General features: G+C 54.4%; 2 protein-coding genes across 3 annotated transcripts; both read left to right on the top strand.

Annotated features, from left to right (window-relative positions):
* Positions 1-3,243, top strand: Dph2 (diphthamide biosynthesis 2). 2 transcript variants are annotated; one of them, XM_021644523.2, is made up of 6 exons: positions 1-323; positions 615-727; positions 989-1,212; positions 1,410-2,093; positions 2,171-2,347; positions 2,427-3,243. In XM_021644523.2, exons 1-6 carry the CDS (start codon positions 177-179, stop codon positions 2,549-2,551), a joined length of 1,470 nt encoding a protein of 489 aa, XP_021500198.1. In that variant the 5' UTR covers positions 1-176; the 3' UTR covers positions 2,552-3,243. The 2 variants fall into 2 exon arrangements, with proteins under 2 accessions (XP_021500198.1, XP_060235717.1); XM_060379734.1 differs by having other exon boundaries at positions 20-89.
* Positions 3,244-5,009: 1,766 nt separating this feature from the next.
* On the top strand, positions 5,010-8,079 carry Atp6v0b (ATPase H+ transporting V0 subunit b). The gene is made up of 8 exons (XM_021644588.2): positions 5,010-5,186; positions 5,697-5,745; positions 5,966-6,049; positions 6,169-6,246; positions 6,434-6,503; positions 6,619-6,670; positions 6,963-7,153; positions 7,762-8,079. Exons 1-8 carry the CDS (start codon positions 5,120-5,122, stop codon positions 7,786-7,788), a joined length of 618 nt encoding a protein of 205 aa, XP_021500263.1. The 5' UTR covers positions 5,010-5,119; the 3' UTR covers positions 7,789-8,079.
* Positions 8,080-8,738: the final 659 nt, after the last annotated feature.

The following is an 8,738-nucleotide window of genomic DNA, read 5'->3' on the forward strand; positions in this document are numbered from 1 at the left end:
GAACCCGGAAGTAATCTCCGTAGGTCCATGTGTAGTGGAGAGCCGGGAGATTGGAAGCATAGAGTGTGGTTCCTAAGGCTCATGGACGGGTTGGTCCCGATCCGCAAACAAAACTGCTGTGACTTTGAGGACCGTTGAGGGCGCAGCTGCATCTTGCCCTACCCAAGTTGTGCCCCATGGAGTCTGCGTTCAGCAGCCCTGCGGAGGCCGCCCTGCAGCGGGAGGCGGGCGTCCCGGGACTGTTGACTCCTCCCGAAGACCTCGACCGAGTGTACGAGCTGGAGCGAGTCACGAAATTTGTCTGCGACTTAGGGTGTCAGCGGGTGAGGGCTGACGCCGAGAGGGCGGGCTGGCTCCCTCTGGGGAAGGGTTGTCCTGACTGGGATCTTGGGAGCGATGTGAGGACGGGTGGGTTTCGGAAATCGGAGTCCGCCCGCGTCGCATGGACCCCCCCACCACTCCGTGGGGCTGAGTGTCCCTCTGAAGTAGGGGCTTGGAAAGTCGAGTGTTGTTTTTTGTTTGTTTGGGTTTTTTTTTTTGTTTTTTTTTTTTTGCAGAGTCTCTTGGTAGAGGACTGAGATTTTAAAACCTGACTTTAAGGTTTGTGCTTACAGGTGGCCTTGCAGTTCCCTGACCAGTTACTGGGAGATGCCGGGGCTGTCGCCTTCCGGCTGGAGGAAGTCACAGGATCTAAGATGTTCATTTTAGGGGACACGGCTTATGGCAGGTATGAACTCGTGCCGAGGGGAGGGTAAGTGCGCAGGGTGTGAGGATCCAGGCCTTGCCTCGTGGGGTTTCCGCGCTGATAGTGACTGCCTCCACTGACTGTGCTTGCATGAGGAGAAGCTCCTGATGCCAGCTCCCCTCAGTGACCGTGAATTCCTAGCACAGTACCATTTTCTTCCTTGATCCCATTTCCCACTGATGACAACCCTCTCCAGGTAGGGAGCACGCTCACCAGGCTCACCAGTGTTCTCTGTCCCTGCAGCTGCTGTGTGGATGTGCTGGGTGCAGAGCAGGCTGGAGCTCAAGCCCTTGTACACTTTGGTCCTGCCTGCTTAAGCCCTCCAGCCCGCCTGCTGCCCGTCACCTTTGTCCTTGGTCAGCGTTCTGTTGCCTTAGAGCTCTGTGCAAAGGCCTTTGAAGCTGAGAACCCAGATCCCACAGCACCGGTAGCACTGCTGAGTGAGCCAGCTTGTGCGCACGCCCTAGGTGAGAGGTCGCACCCGGGAGGGAAGGAGAGGTGGGTCCATGGCTGCATGCCGTGATTTTCCCCACTTAAGCACACTTCTGTAGAGCTCTTGGCCTAGACTGGCCTAGCTTGTGCTTTAGGGTCACATTTAGGCACCTGGATGTGAGCCATCTCCTACTCTGCCAGACTTCAACTCCGATACTGCCTCCTCTTTCAGAGGCTTTGGCCACTCTCCTGCGCCCAAAGTACCAAGATCTGCTCATCTCCAGCCCAGCTCTTCCCCTGCCAACGGGGTGCCCAAACGCACAGCCTGAGTCTCTGGAGCGTTTTGGACGCCGCTTCCCCCTGAACCCAGGGAGACGTCTGGAAGAATATGGTGCCTTCTATGTGGGAGGTTCTCAGGCAAGCTCTGACCCCAGCCTTGATCCAGATCTGAGCAGACTGCTTTTGGGGTGGACACCAGGACGGCCCTTCTTTTCCTGCTGTCCAGACACAGGACAGACACAAAACCAGAGTGCCCAGGCCGGGCGCCTAAGAGCACGAAGACTGTATCTTGTGGAGAGGGCCAGAGATGCCCGCGTGGTGGGGCTGCTGGCGGGCACATTAGGGGTGGCCCGGCACTGTGAGGCGCTGGCACACTTGCGGAAACTGACTGAAGCTGCTGGAAAGCGTAGCTACGTGTTGGCCCTGGGGAGGCCCACGCCCGCCAAGCTTGCCAACTTCCCGGAGATGGACGTCTTTGTGCTGTTGTCCTGTCCGCTAGGGGCCTTGGCCCCACAGCCTCCAGGTGGCTTCTTTCGGCCTGTATTGACACCGTGTGAACTGGAGGCTGCCTGTAATCCTGCCTGGCCGCCTGCAGGCCTGGCTCCCCACCTTACACACTATGCAGAGCTGTTGCCTGGTGAGCGGTGGGGCCGTATCTTGAAGGTTGGGGCTTGGAGTTGAGAACCAGAATAGCCTTCTCTTCTTCTGTTTCAGGTTCTCCCTTCCATGTGCCACTCCCACCACCGGAGTCAGAGTTGTGGGACACCCCAGATGTGTCACTCATTTCTGGAGAGCTCCGACCACCACCTTCATGGAAGTCATCAGATGACACTGGGTGCGCCGCCCTGACTCCGAGGCCCCAGCTGGAGCTGGCCGAGAGCAGCCCCGCAGGTAAGCATGCAGATCCCTGCCCCCTTGTAGAGTCTCCCCCAGGCCCAGCCCACACAGCTTGTGTTCCTTCCCTCTGCAGCCTCGTTCCTTAGTGCCCGGAGCTGGCAGGGGCTGGAGCCCCGCTTGGGCCAGACACCAGTGAAAGAAGCTGTCAGCGGAAGACGGGGTATCGCCATTGCCTATGAGGATGAGGGAAGCAGATGATACTTGATAAGTGTGCTGGGCCCTGTGCTCCATGAACCGGCTTCTCACCCTCTTGAGGTGGTACTTGAGCCTGGACGGAGGGAGTGCAGGTGGCTCTGACCTGCGGAGCAGCCGAGCCTGTTCTGGCACACATTATCGCAATAAATGCCTGTTTGGTGGGGAGTTCCGGGGCTTTCCTGGGCCGGTCTGTCTGCAGTCTGGAACCGAGGCTGATCCCAGTGCCTGGTGTGCACGTGCAGTTCTGCCCTTGTTCGGAGGCAGGGGCTGGGTGACCAGACCAGGGCTCTTCCACCTCAGCACTGTTGACATTTGAACAGAGTAATTCTTTACTCAGAGGCTATTCTGTATATGGTCAGATGTTTAGCTTCGGCTGACTGAACCCACCCCCAGATTATCTCCAGATGTTGGCAGATGTCACGTAACTGCTAAATGAGAACCATTGGTCTAGACCTGCACTGTCCAAGTCAGTGTTCATTAGACACATGGCTTTTGCAATTTAAAGATGATCACATTTCATGCACTCACATGGCTACATGTGGGACTTGAGAGGACAATTCCATCATGGCACAAAGTTCTGTTGGACAGTGCTGAGCTACACTGACTCAGACTTGTTTCTTGGAGACACCAAAGAAACTGAAATAAATGGAATACTTTTTGTTTATTCACCAAATAAACCTTGGTTCTATACAGTTCCTGTGGATATGTGAGTTATAACCAGATTTCTGTCCTCACAATGTGGTTGGGGGGAAAGAGTGACCCCATGAAATAGAATTGTATGTGAAGAAAGGAGCCCCAGGGGCAGCTGGATCTCAGGCTCCTGAGGGGGACAGGGGCATCCCAGACAGGGGAGTCTGAAGTAACAGAGTGAAGGGAACATTTGGGCCCAACCACAGATGGACTTCAGTCAGTACGGTGGGTTCTTCAGAGTTGTTGCGGGGGCTGGAGGTCTAGTTTGGTAGAGTGCTTGCCCTTGGTAGAGTGTAGGCCTTAGGGTTTAATTCCCAGCACTGGTGTGTGTGTGTGTGTGTGTGTGTGTGTGTGTGTGTGTGTGTGTGTGTGTATAGGTAGTTACTGGGTGCCAGAAGAAAACAAAACTTACTCATTGTCCACATTAACCAAAGAATCTTTTATGTACATTGATGTTTTGACTTCATGTCTGTGTAAGGGCGCCACATCCTTTGGAACAGGAGTTACAGCTGTGAGCTGCCATGTGGGTAACTGGGAATTGAACCAGGGTCCTCTGGAAGAGCAGCCACTGCTCTTAACTGCTGAGCCATCTCTCCAGCCCCAACCTGAGACTCTTACATTAGCACTGTCCAGATCATGTCATGTCCAGGGTAGTGGCGGAAGCAGAGCTGTAGACTGACATGGGAGCTGGGTTAAAGTGAGCACCAATCATGTATTCTACATACGTGTTATGAGGACCCATCTGTACAACAGGCACTAGAAACAGTAGTGAGTACAACAGAAATCATGGCGCGTCCACCTTCTGAGGAGGATGGACAAACAGGAACAAAAGATAGTATATTAAGGGGTGATAAGAACTACAGAAAGCCGGGCAGTGGTGGCACACGCCTTTAATCCCAGCACAGGCAGAGGCAGGCGGATTTCTGAGTTTGAGGCCAGCCTGCTCTACAGAGTACGTTCCAGGACAGCCAGAGGTACACAAATCCTGTCTCGAGAAACAAAAACTATGGGAAAATAATTTATCAAGAAATGCTAAGAACACAAAGCTGGGAAAGAAAAGTTTAACTTAAGACGATAGGGGTTAGATTATTAAACAGAATGAGTAAGGAGGACCATGAAGGTGAGCAAAGTCTGAGAACTAGAGAGCGGGGCACGTGAATAACTAGAAACAGGGTGAACAAATATGAAAAGGCAACGAGGGAGAGGAATGGCTGACAAGGATTAGCTAGGAGGGTAGTCTACCCGCAGAATGTATAGCTTTAGGGGCCTGGGAACCTAGCTCTGTGTTAACAGTGCCTGCTTTGCATACTATAGGGATCCTACAACATTTTTCTTGCCGGAGTGAACCAGGAACCACCGGGCATTTGAACCGGCGAATGGCACGGCCTCATAGGGATCACCTGGACACCGTGGGAGTTCACAGCTGGCACTCTCCACTGCCTCTGGCTTAGGAAAGGCAACCTCGAAGAATGACCTGATGACCAGCAGCTGTTAGCGAGGCAGCGCGAAGACCTCGAAATCCTGCTTCAAGCAGAGGGAACATTGCAGCGCCTTCCTAGAACTAGACAGGACTAGAAAAGACTGCAGTGGTGAGTGAGAGTCCAGTGGGCAAGCTAGGGAACCGGCGGCGGAGGTGGACGGCCGCTTACCTGTCGGGACGAGCGCCGGACGAGACTACAATAACCACAGTGCTCAGCGGCACGACGTCGTCGCGGCCCGGCCGCCGCCAGCCAGCCATTGTGCGCGGGGGTCACGTGGAGCTGGCGCGTCACAAGCGCCGGTCAGGTGGCGCTGCTGGGCGGGCCAACAGACTGCGGGGCGGACGGTGGACGCGGTGAAGCTCAGGTCCCACCGATCCGACCCCCGCCGTCCTCTGCTGCCATGACGGGGCTGGCGCTGCTCTACAGCGGCATCTTTGTGGCCTTCTGGGCCTGCATGATCGTCGTGGGTGAGCGGGGCCCAGGAGGGCCAAGCTGTCCGGCTGGGGCGGGGGCAGATGGCAGGTGGCAGCCCGAGGCCGGCCCGGCCCGGAGCCCTCCCGTGACGGAGCCCGGCCGGCCCCGGGCTGCGAGGGCCACACTGGCCCTGCCGGGGTCGCGACCGCCGGCTCCCCCTCGTCCGCGAGCCGCACACTTGGGCGTCCCGCTTCCTCTTTTTCCTCCTTGCCCTCCCCCTACACAGTTTGTTGGGTAAACAGCGACTGGGCCGGCGGGATCTGGCGCGGCCGGGACGCTTGTCCTCTCCCGCCCGTGGAGGGGCTTGGTGTCATTGAGGAAAAGACGGGTTATACAGGGAGTGGCAAAAGAAGAAAAAAATGGAGGCCTGGGCGTAGGTGCTGTTTTGCTCAGGGACTCTTCGCTTGTCTAATTAGCTGTAGGTGGCGGACAGTTGAGCAGTGTTTAAGTTGGGGAATGTGTCTCAAAAGAGCAGCCCTTAACTCCTTTGCTCATTCCTGCAGGAATCTGCTTCACCATTTTTGACCTGGGCTTCCGCTTTGATGTGGCATGGTAAGGGAGGGCTTGGAGAATCTCGTAGGGGAGCCCTTCCTCTCTTCCGTAGCCCAGCTCCTCAGCCACTCGGGCGTTGGGAAATATGAAATGTACTGATGTAGCATCCGGGGTTGGTGGGCTGGAGCTGGGTGGGAGCCGAGTTTACTGTGGTCTCCCTACCCGTCCTTTCTGACCACAGCCGAATCGCTTTTTTTTTATTTCCATGTTCTCACACCAGGTTCCTGACCGAAACTTCCCCCTTCATGTGGTCGAATCTGGGCATTGGCCTAGCAATCTCTCTGTCCGTGGTTGGAGCAGCCTGGTAAGTGCTGGACTAGTGGGAGGTGCAGAGTCGGAGCAGGTGGCATCACTAGGTTCTTAATTATCCTGGGGACAGGGACGACTTGGGGTCCTCTGATTAGTTTCTTGTCCTTCCACCAGGGGCATCTATATTACTGGCTCTTCCATTATTGGTGGTGGAGTGAAGGCCCCCAGAATCAAGACCAAGAACTTGGTTAGGTAAGTATAAGGGCTTTTGATTGTCAGAAGCAGCTGAGATGGAGGTCTGATGACATGTATGACTTGTGACCAGGCTCATCATAGCGTGCCTGTGAGTCAAGGAAAGCTGGCTGGGGAAGAAATGGCTGATTTCCTTCTCGTCTCTTTTCTCCATCCCACCCTGAACCTTTACTGTTACTATTGCCAGCATCATCTTCTGTGAAGCTGTGGCCATCTACGGCATCATCATGGCAATTGTCATTAGCAACATGGCTGAGGTAAGGGAAAAACAGGAGATGGGGTCTGTGCTTTGCCTGAAGATTGGAGGGGACGGAAGGTAGGTGCATTAAGGGATGGCTTCCGGTGACTTAATTTTAATTTTGTCCTCCCCAGCCTTTCACTGCTACTGATCCCAAGGCCATTGGCCGTCGAAACTATCATGCAGGTAAGTGGGCAGCAAAATGCTTGGTCTTGCCAGGCATGGCAGTGTGGGCCTTTAGTCCCGTTACTGGGAGGCAGCTGCAGGCAGTGAGTTAAGAGGACAGACAGCCACCACTATCTAACTGAAGCCCAGGCTTGGACGCACGCACGTCTGGGGTTTACATGCTTGCTCCTTTTTAGCTTCTCAGCTGCTTTAGTCTGCAGAGCTGGGGTGAGATGGGCCCCATTAGCCTGTGTTGGGCACTTCATCACCTGTGCTTGCCTTGGCCTCACTTGAGCTGCTTTTTATCCTCCAGGCTACTCCATGTTCGGGGCTGGCCTCACAGTCGGACTGTCCAACCTGTTCTGTGGAGTCTGCGTGGGCATCGTGGGCAGTGGGGCCGCCCTGGCTGATGCACAGAACCCCAGCCTCTTTGTGAAAATTCTCATCGTGGAGATCTTTGGCAGTGCCATTGGCCTCTTTGGGGTTATCGTCGCAATCCTTCAGGTGCTGAGTGCCCCTCTAGGGAGATGTGGCCTCTTGGCCCTTGTACCCAGCCCAGCCTTACTTTTCTTTTAGAGGAATGGAAGTTCTTCCCTCCTTTACCCCTAACTGGAAACCCCGTCTCATCCCTTGGTTCCCCCTTTGTTGCCTTATATGCACATGTCTTCCTTTAGGCCTTCTGTTTGCATCTTCTCCCTCTCTGCTGTCTCTGGAAATGTCTTTGTGATGTAGCCTGGGTTGGGATATCTGTGTCAGTCTAACATGACATGTTTCTCTCAGGGGCTTTATACATATGTGAATTACTTGTCAGTAGAACAGCATGTCTGAATTCTGTGTTTTGTCACAGTATATGGGTTTTTGACTTGAAAGTTTCCCTGAAGGTCTAAACGTGACTTTGGGTGCTTGACTGGGTTGACTCTTGGGGAAACTGGCACTATCTCTGTGGGACTTCTCTTTGTTGCACACCTCAACTCCTTGGTCCCTGTGCATGTTTGTCTGTTAGAGTGTATCTGTCCTTGTATGTCATCTGTGGTCTGTCTATCCATTCATCGACTTGCTGGTTCTGATCTTGTCACTGTCCCTGCCTGATTTGTCCTGTTCTTCTTTTGCAGACCTCCAGAGTGAAGATGGGTGATTAGATGATCCGTGTGGGTGGGGCCGTGCCCCACTGTTATTTATTGCTGGTTTTCCTGGGACAGCTGGAGCTGTGTCCCTTAGCCTTTCCGGGGCTTGGTGTTCAGGGCCCTCCTGCACTCACCTCTTGCTGCCTGTTGACTCTGGAGGCATTGCAGTCCAGACCGAAGCCCAGTGTGGGGAGTGGGCTGCTGACGGTGACTGTGCACAGCTGCGCACCTGTGCCCCTCACCCCTTCCCCTATCCAGCCCATCTTCCCAGTGTTCATGAAATAAACTTGGTGTTTGTCCCAGTCAGTGAGGCTTCTATTGGCCCTTTGCGACACCTTTCACAGGGGCAGGGTAGGGCTTTGGCACTAACTCCAACCTCTTGTAACTCTGTCTCTGCTCTGGAAAGTATGCTCCTGGGGGAGGGAGGTCAGGGTGCTGGATGTTCAGTCTGAGCTCTGGGACCCTCCTAGCCCTTGGACCCCTGTGTACTAGACTCAAACTTAATACAGCTAATTCTCCTTCTGGGCTTCAAACTTCTGAAACTCCCCACACCTGGTCTTCCTGGAGCCCAGTTTTTTATTTCTCTTGATAGTCCTGTATGAACATCTAAAACCGTCCATAAACCGCTTCTCAGGTCTCAACTCCTGGTGCCCTGTTCCGCTCCGCCCATTTCGATCCAATTCTGGATTTTACCCCCTAAATCTACCCAACCTGCTTTTAACCCAGAAGTCACTTTCAGTCAACACCGTTAAGGATCTTATCCAGCAGGCAGCCCGGTTGACTGACCTTGAATCAAACGCCCATGAAAGACTTAGCAAGGCCTTAACACCCCCCCACACACACACACACCCCATGTCTGAGTCGCCCACTATCCAGACCCGGTCCCAGCTACCTGAAGGGCCTAGTCATCCGGCTCCTGGCCGCTTTTCAACCCTAAGGCAAGCTGGTGGAGGAACCTGATGGAT

Source organism: Meriones unguiculatus, chromosome 3 (assembly GCF_030254825.1).
Source record: "Meriones unguiculatus strain TT.TT164.6M chromosome 3, Bangor_MerUng_6.1, whole genome shotgun sequence".
NCBI lineage: Eukaryota > Metazoa > Chordata > Mammalia > Rodentia > Muridae > Meriones > Meriones unguiculatus.